Source organism: Myotis myotis, unplaced genomic scaffold, assembly GCF_014108235.1.
Source record: "Myotis myotis isolate mMyoMyo1 unplaced genomic scaffold, mMyoMyo1.p scaffold_m19_p_1, whole genome shotgun sequence".
NCBI classification, from domain to species: domain Eukaryota; kingdom Metazoa; phylum Chordata; class Mammalia; order Chiroptera; family Vespertilionidae; genus Myotis; species Myotis myotis.
Genome location: NW_023416313.1, coordinates 163,119,708 through 163,131,889, shown reverse-complemented (window position 1 = coordinate 163,131,889; position 12,182 = coordinate 163,119,708). Strand labels below are relative to the sequence as shown.

General features: G+C 42.3%; 1 protein-coding gene across 2 annotated transcripts in view; it reads right to left on the bottom strand.

Annotated features, from left to right (window-relative positions):
* Nucleotides 1–12,182, bottom strand: part of SLC28A2 (solute carrier family 28 member 2) — a 36,943-nt gene that overhangs the window by 8,698 nt on the left and 16,063 nt on the right. For both annotated transcript variants that reach the window (XM_036300271.1, XM_036300265.1), the window contains exons 4-15: nt 10,601–10,695; nt 9,134–9,317; nt 7,542–7,683; nt 6,535–6,648; nt 6,018–6,095; nt 4,887–4,967; nt 4,353–4,433; nt 2,590–2,715; nt 2,377–2,507; nt 1,553–1,721; nt 1,167–1,364; nt 261–342 (exon numbers count right to left, since the gene is read on the bottom strand). In XM_036300271.1, coding sequence (XP_036156164.1) covers nt 261–342; nt 1,167–1,364; nt 1,553–1,721; nt 2,377–2,507; nt 2,590–2,715; nt 4,353–4,433; nt 4,887–4,967; nt 6,018–6,095; nt 6,535–6,648; nt 7,542–7,683; nt 9,134–9,317; nt 10,601–10,695 — 1,481 coding nt within the window. The remainder of the gene's footprint in view (nt 1–260; nt 343–1,166; nt 1,365–1,552; nt 1,722–2,376; nt 2,508–2,589; nt 2,716–4,352; nt 4,434–4,886; nt 4,968–6,017; nt 6,096–6,534; nt 6,649–7,541; nt 7,684–9,133; nt 9,318–10,600; nt 10,696–12,182) is intronic.

Here is a 12,182-nt window from a genome sequence, read left to right as displayed (position 1 = left end):
AAATAAAAGTAAAATAAGTCTTTTGAGCCTCCAATTGAACGGAAAAAGAGTAACAGAAATTGAGATGTAAATCCAGCGTGGGCTCCATGCATAGTCAGGCACCATGGTTGCCTTAACTCCAAATTATCTGTGCCAATCAGGGCCCATTTCACACCAGGTTCTCTATCTGGCCTCAACTTGTACTGAAGCACCAGACTGCTTACTACAGAAACTGGAGTCTGTCTGGCTTATTGGGTAGCTGGGAAAATGAAATAACTCACTCAGGCCTCCCAGTGTGATTCCTATGGAACTAAAATTGGCAAATCCACAGAGTGAAAATGTTGTAATGATTTCAGCTCTCACCTAGGAAAAACACATGTAAATAAGTAAATAAATTCAGTCCCATACGTGTAGTCATATAATCATGATAGTTCCAAAGATCATAGAACCCCCAATCTTTTCCACATTACCCTAAAGACTATGGGAAAGATGCTCAGAAAATAATCACTTCCTGAGTTATTACAGGAATAATATTATGGCAACCACAATGGGCCTCTTTGCCCAGCACTCTTCTTGTTCAAGTCCATGAGTACGGAGAAGGCCTAAGAATGAGGATGACTGAGATAGAGGGAGAGAGAAAAGGAGATCAATTTATAGCATTTAAACTTATACATGAAGCCCTGACCGGTTTGGCTCAGTGGATAGAGCGTCAGCCTGCAGACTGAAGGGTCCCAGGTTCGATTCTGGTCAAGGGCATGTACCTTGGTTGCGGGCACATCCCCAGTAGGGGGTATGCAGGAAGCAGCTGATTGATGTTTCTCTCTCATCGATGTTTCTAACTCTCTACCCCTCTCCCTTCCTCTCTGTAAAAAATCAATAAAATATATTTTTAAAAAATAAAAATAAAAAAATAAACTTATACATGAAGAAGGGGACCTTAGATCATCAAAAATAGTGTCCACCCTGAACTGCCCCAACTGTAAATTACATTATAGAGAGAAGTTGGGTCAGAGTGCAGGGGAGGAATAGCACACAGACCTCCGGGGACTGGAGCTAAGTATACTGTTATGCTTGCTTTGTGGGTTAGGCCTGGGACCCTGGAAAGGGATCCCTGGGTGTGAAACAAACTTGTGTGACACTTTCTGTCTGCCCACAAATGATTTATGCTCTTCTGAACTGTCACTTACAGAAATCCACTGTTTCTCGCCCCCGACCCACTCTTCCACTCCAGAGAGACGTTTGCTCTTGTACTGGGACAGCTGCTGGTAGGCCACAAACTCATTTGTGAAGAACTTGATCCCCACCATCTCGGCCACCATTGGGCAATCTGCCCAATCTACGCCCATCATGAAAACCATAGGCCTTAGGACATAGGAGCAAATCACCTAGGTGAAAAGAAAGAACAAGTAACACAGGTCAAGACCCAAGGACTTTCTCTGGAGCCTTAACTTAGTCTCCTCCACCCTTCTCTCCATGCTCTCTTTTAGCTCACTGTGGGTCAGGGGAGCACGCACAATTCAAGGACCACTTAAATACAACCTACAGGGGCAGCCCAACAAATGTAACTCTTTACCTGGAAAGTGAGCCCCTGTATGTCTACCAACTCCCCTAGCCAGGAAAGGGCAGCATTGACGAAGGCCAACACGGCCAAAAAGGCAATCAGGTTGGCTGCTACATTAGTAGCAAGGCCTATGGCATCTGTGGCTCCATTGCTGGCAGCTTCCAGGATATTCGACTCCTTCCTGTGGTCATTGGGCATAGAAGAATATGGTGTCTGGATTAGTCTCAGCCTCTCACGGAAGAGAAATCCCACTTTTCCTGTGGTTCAGGAGTGCAGGAGGAAGGTGCAAGACCAGCTTAAGAGGTGATGGGGTTCCTTAGTGACCCTTGTGGTGGAAATTATACTGAAGCAGTATCAGATTTAATTGTCATGAAATTGCACTAACACCTAGGACAGAGGATACTGGTCTGCAGAAAACAGAGGCAGATGGAGGATTAAACAAGTAAAACCTACATGATCAACTAGAGCAGCGGTTCTCAACCTGTGGGTCGCAATCCCTTTGGGGGTCGAACGACCCTTTCACAGGGGTCGCCTAAGACCATCGGAAAACACATATATAATTACATATTGTTTTTGTGATTAATCACTATGCTTTAATTATGTTCAATTTGTAACAATGAAATCGGGGGGTCACCACAACATGAGGAACTGTATTAAAGGGTCACGGCATTAGGAAGGTTGAGAACCCTTGAGCTAGAGGCAGAGGTGGACAAGAGGGAATATAGAATCATACTATTCCTTCTCCAGGAGACCTGAAGCCTCTGCCGCCACAGCACTACTCTTGACTCTGCGCCTGACCTCAGCCTCTCCCAAATTATATGCCTCATTGTACTCACCCACGGGGCAATTTTACTCCCTCCTTATTCTTGAACTTGGATTCCTCCACTTCTGGATATACCAACTTTGACAAGGCAAGAGCAGATGGGGCAGCCATCACAGATGCAGAAATCAAAGATGACGCTTCAATCTGTAAGGCCAGACATAGGAATCAGAGTCTGCAGAACCCAGACTTGGGTTTACCCAGGAGTGATCAAACAGATTGTGCCTACCCCAAAGGATATGAAGGCTCCCAACACAGTGCCTGAAATGGTGGCAAACCCTCCGGTCATCACTGCATGGATTTCAGAGAGTGTCATGTCTGCAAGGTATGGACGGATGAGCAGAGGTGCCTCTGTCTGTGAACAGGAGAAGCGAGTCAGATTCAAGAGGATGTGACTCCCCACCCCACAGTGCCCACCTGGCCCCAGGGACACATCCCTCTAGTGTGAGTGCTTTTCCAGGACAGAGCTCCGTTTGTAGGCCCCCCCACCATCTGCCTCACTCTCTCTGGCACCTAATCATGTCCTGGCTGGTATTGCTATCATAGATTTTCATATATGTTTGTCTTATTTATTTAAATTCTAAAATGCTATGGAAGGGGGAATGGTATATTTTTTTTCTCTATGTCTAAAATCAACTACAGAACATCCTCACTTAATGTTGATAAGTTCTGTGACTGTATAATGAAACCAGTTTTACCATAGACTAATTGATATAAACAAGAGTTAAGTTCCTATGGCATCTCATCAACTTTATAATGAAATAAAATTGAATGAAATATTTTTTGTTCATACATTATTTGAGGACCTGATGTACTTAATGAGTGACCTTATGAAATACAGTGTATTTCCTGAGTACATATTAGTAGCTTTAAAAGTACTTGTTAAGCCCTAACCACTTTGGCTCAGTGGATAGAGCATTGGCCTGTGGACTGAAGGGTCCCAGGTTCAATTCGGTCAAGGGCATGTACTTTGGTTGCAGGCACATCCCCAGTAGGGAGTGTGCAGGAGGCAGCTGAATTGATGTTTCTCTCATCAATGTTTCTAACTCTCTATCCCTCTCCCTTCCTCTCTGTAAAAAATCAATAAAATATATATTTTTAAAAAGTACTTGTTAAATTAATTGCAAATATATTATTAAAGCCCACTGTTGATGAAATAAAAAATATATGTTTGTGAAAATGTTATGAAATTATGAAGACCCAATTCTAAACTGTATTTAGCATCAACCTAAGATAATGTTATTTATAATTTAATGAGTGACAATTATGTGTCTAGTGCTATACTAGATGCCAGGGATATTAATATAAATAAGGAAAAGTTTCTACTGATAGGAGCTTATAGTCTAGAACAGAAAACTAAGCCAATTATGGATAATTTCAGTAAAATGTGCAGTGCTAAGGTGGAAGCATGCAGAAGTTCTCTGAAGACATTTCAGAAACAGTTAATCAGCCAAGGGCCGTGAGAGAGGAAGACCTCATACTAACTCCTTGTCAATTTGACAAGCCATTGTCATTGTCCCTAACATTGAGTTAATCAGTCAATAGCATATATTGAGCACCTATTCCATATAAATGTATCAAACAATGTGTTATGAGGAAGAGCCTTGGTGTTAGCTCTGAGCAAGGCAAATTAGTGCCTTCTCAGAGACCCTGGAAAACATGGATCACAGGGAGAAACTAGAACCATAGAGCACACTGAAGGCGGTGAGATTTGGACTAGGATGTTTCCCTATATTCCTGTGTAAGAAGTTGGATCAGTGGTTAAGGATGTCCAAGCTAAGTATACCCAGGTAAGTAGTTGTATTACACATGAAGGGTAAAAGCAGTAGCCGAGTTTCCTTTGAACTTCTGAGTTTTCTTTCATCAGTGATTGACTGCCCATACATCTCATTTATTTGACTTTTCAGAAGGAACACATACTTTTCTCAACCTGTTTTCTGCCACATCATGTATTCCCAGGAAAAAATGATCAGAAGGCCTCAGAGTACTTACCATACCCACAAAGATGTTTCCTGCCACAGCTAGGGTCTCTGTGGCGGTGGTGCCCATGGTAATTTGTAAAAACCAGGCAACCTAAAGGGATACAAAGACCTAAACCGTTAACATTAGTGGAAGCCTTGGAGAGTATCTAGCAGGACTCCTCCCAAACCACACCCCCATTCCCTTCTCCATTTACTGGTAAGGAAACTAAAGCCTAGAGAAGTGGAGTGACAAGCCCAAGGCCACAAAGCAAATTACAGAGCCTGGACCAGGACTCAGGACTCTTGGCTTCCAGAACTAGTAGATGAAAACTCAGTATGAAATAGCAGTCCAGCCCATTTTCTCTTCCTGCTCTGCTCCTCAGCTTACCTAGAGCCTGGGCCTGACCATCTGACATCAGGCATGCTTGAGTTTGTCTTTTCACACTGGTTCTAACATCTAGATCCTACATGTGAGCATTTTTCCAAAGTAAGTGTCATGTTCATGCTTCCTGACAGATCACAAGATGAAAGCCCCCCTCCTGAGTGGTGTAGGAGAATGACTCACCTTCTGAACTATCCACTGCACAAGGCCCAGATAGTAGAGAATGGACATCACACATCCAAAGTAAATGATGATCGGTAAGGACTGTAATGAGAATGACGGGCAACTAATGAGATACTACAATAGACCCCCCTTATCCATGGTTTCACTTTCTGTGGTTACCCACCATCAACCATGGTCAGAAAATATGTTATGGAAAATTTAAGAAGTAAACAATTCATAGGTTTTAAATTGTGTGCCGTTATGAGTATCATGATAGAATCTCGTACTGTCCTGATCTGTCCCGACTGGGACATGAATCACCCCTTTATCTAGTGTATACGTTGTTTACACTAGCCGCCAGCCCATTAGTCACTTAGTTGCTGTCTAGGTTATCAGATCCACTATCACAGTATCTCAGTGCTTGTGTTCAAGTAACCCTTATTTTATTTAATGGCCCCAAAGCACAAGAGTAGTGATGCTGGTAATTCATAAAGTGCTTCCTTTAAGAGAAAAAGCAAAAGTTCTCAATAAGAAAAGAAAAAAAATCATATGGTGAGGTTGCTAAGATCTATGGTAAGAATGAATCTTCTATCTGTGAAATTGCCTAATTTATAAATTAAACTTTATCAAAGGTATGTCTGTATAAGGGGGAAAACAATATTTATAGGGTTTGGTAATATCTGATTTCAGGCATCCACTGGGGGGGGGGGGAGAGTCTTGGAATGTATCCCTCACAGGTAAGAGGGACTACTGTACAAATGTGCTCATGTATGCCATAGATGGACTGTGTTTTACTCCTCTAAATTAACTCTCAGCCTTCCAAGAGCAGCTGACACAGTATAGATACTCAGCAGATATTTTTTAACACAAGCTAGTTTAGGAATAAATTTTAAATGTATTATATCTATTATCCCATTAGTACCAAGCCACAAGGAGCCTTCCTCCCCCACTCCTATTTTATTCCAGTTTCAGTATGGTAACGATCAAAGGGCGGGAGACTGATGCTGTTCCTTCTGCTGATGAGGTCTGATCCTCTTCTTAGGGTCAAATTGGTATGTAGACTGGCTGATCTCTTGGGCACACATTTTTATCCTCTGCTTTACACCTCTCCCCACACAGACCCTCATCCCTGCCTACAAAACAGATAATGACCTGAAAAGCAAAGACATCCTTGACCAGTGTATCCCCAAAGACAAAACTGGAGCCAACCACTGTGTAGTTCAGGAAAATCTGAAAGAAAAGAGAAAGAGAGAGAGAGTGAACAAAAGTGAAGCCAGGTAGGACACAGAGGAACATTTGATCAGACTCAGGCATGATTAGGTCCTACTTCTGTTACTGAATGTATCTCTCACAGGTAAGGGGGACTACCGTACGAATGTGCTCATGTAGGCCATAAATGGACTGTTACTGAAGTTAGTCTCCCTTTGACAACATGGGGATAGGCCATATCTCCATGGGCTACTCACTGATGACATAGAACTCTGCAATTCAGTTCTCTTTATTCATATGATTAGTTGTACTCTAGTATACTCTTTCCTTTCCCACCAGATCTCCCACCACCCTCATTAACAAGACATAGTCCAATCTCTGCCTGCCCCCGTCCCCTCCCCCAAATCTCCTTTCTCTCGGGTTCTGAAAGAGCAGAGCCCTCACATTCAATTTCTCATACCTGAATCTGGTCTCCCAGCCATTGAAAGGCATTAAATCCAGGATCAGTTCTGATGACCAAGATCCCAAAAACAAATTGAAGACCCAGGCCCCAAAGCACCGTCCTCCAGGACACCTGGGACCAATAAGAACTCATGTTATTCCAATGTGAGTTCTAAACCCTACTTGTCCATTACCTGGTTGGAATTTTAAACATGGATTCATGGTACTCTGGATATAACCAACCAAGGATGTTAACAGGAAATCTGGGGTAAGATCGAGTAGGGAGCAAAGGGAAACAGAGTGGGGTAATATTTAAAGAGCCACATATGTCCATATGGTTTTTAAAACTGTGTCTACATGTTAGATGACACACATGCATACAGACATATCCTATATAATAAAAGGCTAATATGCAAATAGACTGAATGGCAGAACGACTGGTCGCTATGATGCGCACTGACCACCAGGGGGCAGATGCTCAACTCAGGAGCTGCCCTCAAGTGGCCAGTGTGCTCCTACAGGGGGAAGGCCGCTCAGCCACAAGCCAGGCTCAAGGCTGGCGAGCGCAGCAGCACTAAAGATGTCCGACTGAGGGTGCAGGCCAGGCTGAGGGACCTCCCTGAATGCATGAATTTTGTGCACCAGGCCTCTAGTATACAAATAAAAGCATCATAACCAATACTTTAATATTCCTATGTGCAATGCAAGCCGATTCTTTATTGTATTCTATTTTCTTCCTTTTCTTTCTTTTCTTTTTTTCCTTTTTTTTTTTTGTTCTTTCTTTAACACTGGCCTAGATCCACTAATTTGATATCAAGGCTCATCAATGGATTATAATCTACCATTTGAAAATAAGTGGTCTACAGCCTCTGAGAACTTGAAAACTTAGGAGCAAAGTCATCAAAAAAGCAAATTCCAGAGATTCTACAGAGCTTAGTTCTATGCCTTTGTAATCAATACTTGACACATGCACTTTGTAGTCAGTAACACACAGTCCTTGGCCCACCCTGCATACCCCAAACTCACTGCACTGTGGTGTTTGGAGCAGGCAAAGAGGATGAGGATGAACATGCAGATTCCTGCAAAGGACATCAGCTGCTCTGGCCTTTGGGCTGTGTCTAGAGCTAGCCACAGGATGAGGCCAACCAAGGCGACTCCAGCGAACACCCTGAAGAGGGAATGCCAATACCATGTCATCAACTCAGTGAATGAATAACAAATAATTAACCTTACCTCTAAAAAACAGAAGTTCACCCCAAGGTGAATGAAATAACTCAATAGATTAGACACAGAGACATCTCTTGAGAATCATTCATCCAGCAGTTTCCTAGCTAGCAGCTCCCTCTCCATTCCTTGTACTCCCAGAATGAAGCTGAAAGAGTCCAACCTGAGGATGCAATTCACCTGAGTTCCTTTCCTCAAGCTTCCATATCAGTAAGATGTAAGATGAAGACTCGTTCTTTATGCTTGTACTAATGAAAAACCACAGTATTTTTAATAGAAAGAAAAGTATGCATGGTCCTCCCCATGAATCTTCAGGCAATTTCCAACCACTCCGAGGGCCAGAGTAAAGGCTAAGCCACCAACCAATCCCTATGGTCTTATGGCCCCTTGATGTACCAAACATGCTGGATCAATCAATGCACAGACTGGTTTCCTCACGTCTGAGTGTTGGAATCATTTCATCTCAAGGGAAACGAATTAGAAGGGGGCGGGGGGCACATATGAAAATAAAGCAAAACAAAAAGAGTACTTTGGCCATTGAGATGCCTCAGGAACAACAAGGATAACAAAATGCATTACAAGGCAGGGTTGAATTGTGGAGCTGTTCTTACTGTGAACTCTTCTCACTTTAAGTGAATAAAATCTGGGTTCTAGAATCTATCCTGTTAATGAATAGTGTCATTTTAGCTTTGTCTCCTCAGTGTCAAATAAATCAATGATCCAAAATTTAGGTTTCTCCAAATAATTGCTGTTGCAAACATTCTTAACACTTATTCTCTGTGTGTCCATTGGAGATAGGCAGACAACAGGAACTCTATAGAGAGTCTAAAAGTTATTTTGTCACCCCAGGTCTGTGTTCAAAGAACATGCACAAGCTATATAGTCAGTTAGATGAGCTGTGGCTGCTATAAAATCCAGTTCAGTATTTATTGAATGGTAAGTTTGCCGGTTAAGCTCTAAGGAACTGTAAAAGACACCGGTGGGGTGCCAGAAATCTAGGGGACTAGAAGAAAAAAGTATCAGGGAATTAAGGGAGACACATACCAGTATGACCATCAAATCAATTTGATAGCTTAATGCAGCTGTAAGCCTCTTTGTTTTGATTACTACGTTGCAGAAAAGTATGGTTTTCCTTATTTCTGTCATAAACCCTGACAATAAACAGATGGAAACGCTTCTCTGAAACTTAACCCTTCATGCCCCCCTAGAAATGTTGATACACGAGGCTACAAGAAACTGGACGGAAGTCCAGTGCTCACAGGCCTGTTGTTATTTGCTCTCTGAGCATTGATTTTGAAAAGTCTAGGTGAGGGTCTGAGAGACAGCTCAGGAAATGTCCAAGAAGAAAGGGGGACAAGTTTGAGCAACCAGGAATAGTGAGATTCTTAACTCACCGTTTCATCCAAAGCTTCAGACAGGAGTTTTCAAAGGGCTTCAGACATCTTGTTAATGTTTTACCAAACACACTTTTCAGAGCGCGGTGAACCAGGACCAAGAGCACCAAGCACGTGAGGACGAACAAGGCCAGTGCCCTCTGGAAATCCAAGATGCAGGCTGCCAGGAAGTAGGCAGCATAAGCTAAAAGGAGAAGGGGCAGAGTAAGGATCAACAAGTCAGAGCTCCCCAGGGGCAAAGGAAGCTCTAGTCATGAATGTCTGGGACTTAAAGCAAGAAAAACCCTCCAGCGATGTTGCCCCCCAGCCTCAGACCAAGCTGCAGCTCTCAAGGCCAGGATGGATGGCTGGTTTCTTCTTGCGGATACCCAGGGAGAGTCCAGCTTAGTTTGAATACTGCATGTTTTCACTTATCTTTAAGTAACTCCCTTGAATTTACTCTGATACCCTTTTTTAGAGTAAATTTGGAGTGCATTTGATCAGTATCCACCATTAAAGCACTCCACAAGTCATCTTTTCTAAAGCTTTTAACCTTTCCTCTTGAGCAAAATCATATAAACACTAGGAAGAATATCAGGTCCTTGAAATATGTCCTTTATTATAACATTGATAAGATGCCATAGGAACTTAATTCTTGTTTATACCAATTAGCCTCTAGTAAAATTGGTTCATTATACATCACTCCACTTCAAGTGACAGAACCCATTGACAATGTTAAGTGAGGACTTACTATACAGTCCTCATCCCATAGCTCCTTGACTGACCCCAAATATAATTTTTGTTCTCATCGTCCCAGCTGCCTCTAATATTGACATCAAAATCCCATACATCACTGACAATATATATCAAATAGAGGTTTGCTGTTTTAAAAAGTGTTTTAGCCCTAACTGGCTTGGCTCAGTGGATAGAGAGTTGGCCTGCGAACTGAAAGGTCCCAGATTTGATTCCAGTCAAGGGCATGTACCTTGGTTGCGGGCACATCCCCAGTTGGGGGTGTGTAGGAGGCAGCTGATTGATGTTTCTCTCTCATTGATGTTTCTAACTCTCTATCCTTCTCCCTTCCACTCTGTAAAAAAATCAATAAAATATATTTAAAAATATTTTATATCATTGATCTTACTAGCAAATAAGTAATGTATACTACAGGTTTCTCTTGTAAAGACTATAAAGACCATGTCCTACATTGAATCAAGACACTAAAACAGACACAAGCCCAGATTCTCTGAAATATTTAAGTCTATCAAATAATTTTGAAAAATAGTTTATGATCAGATTTTACTTATTCCTGGAAGTGCAACTCAATAAATAGAGTTCAGATTATTTACTTACAAATAATTCAGATCTATATATCAAATAAAAAAAGATCAATTTGTGAATAAAGTTGTATCTCATTTAGAATCATCTTGACACAAGGTCACATTCCTAAAATGATGTGTCTCTCGCTTACAGGAATTCTCAACACCTCACCCGAACAGAACAGGCCCAGCAGGATCTTCTTGAACAGGCTGGCATGTCTTTTGCAGAAACTTCTTGCCCTGGTGAAAGGTTGTAGTAGTCTCCCCCTGGTGAGAACCCAAAAATTAAGATACAAAAGTTACTCCATCCCATTTGTGTCAATTCCAGACCTTAGATGACCTGGCCCGAGGAATAATTTTCTCTTCTCCATTAGGAAATTATTCAGCCAGGGGGACATTAGGTAGAGTCCTGGCAATGCCCCAAAGGCCACATCGCAATGGGCAGTAGGTCAGAATAACCCTACCCAATCCAGACTGGCAATATCTCAGTAATCTCCTACCACAGAGGTAGAAACTCACATCAGGGAGAGACTCCTGGGACCTATTCCTTTCCTGTTCCCTGGGGACCAAGCATTGCTGTTTCCAGATTCAGAAAAGGGCCTTTTCATCTGAGTGGCAGCTTTGACCATTCCTTTCTAAAAACCACACAAACCCATAACTCTGAACAGCCAATCAGATGTGCATTGACAGACTGGCAGGAAAACACCAATAACCCCTGGGTGGGCAGGGCCTGAGAGAAGATGCCCAACAGGGAGGACTATTCAAATTTGATTTAACATTTACATAGACCTTTCTATGTGCTGGGCTCTTCCTAAGTGTTAGGTTTCCAGCAATTGAGTTAACTCTGCTACCTTTCCAGACTTAATAAAGAATGTAGTGAGTAAAAAGTATTGCTTAGAAAGGTGTCAGATACCCAAAGCACATCATTATCTTTGGGATGTCATTCACAAAACACATCAAGGAAAGAATTTATTTTTAACACTAGTCTTTCCCTATGTGCCAGGTATATTTGATGTGCTCCTCTAGATCCACTCTCCACCTTGCTTTGTGCCCAGGGAGTCTTACCCTGTGGACTACACCTATGGGCTCCCATGCCCTCTGGCTTATCTAGTTGGGTTCTACCAGGGGAACCCAGAAGGGGATCAGAGTGTAAGAAAAGACTGAGGTCAGCATACTGAGATCTTCTTTATCTGACTCTTTTGGGTCCTCTTACATCTTGTCCCTTCGGGCCTAGAATAGTAACGGTTTACTGTTGCTGGCCTCAGGTTCTTGCACTGTCCTTCCTTGTGGTTCCACTACATCTTACACACATCTTTGTAATGGTCTCTTTGTACAGAAACCCTTTTCTAATTATCCTAACTTAAGTATTCCATTTGTTTCCTGTTGGTACTCAAACTGATACACTAGGTAAAGCTGATATAAAATTATACCCAGTCAAATGCCAGATCAGCAAGGTCACTGCAAAATAAGAGTGGGCATCCACTAGTCCAGTGGTTCTCAACCTTCTGGCCCTTTAAATACAGTTCCTCATGTTGTGACCCAACCATAAAATTATTTTCGTTGCTACTTCATAACTGTAATGTTGCTACTGTTATGAATCGTAATGTAAATATCTGATATGCAGGATGGTCTTAGGCGACCCCTGTGAAAGGGTCGTTCGACTGCCAGAGGGGTCGCGACCCACAGGTTGAGAACCTCTGCACTAGTCCAAGCGTGAATATAAGTCACATGCCTGGAAAAGGTTTTTGCCATCA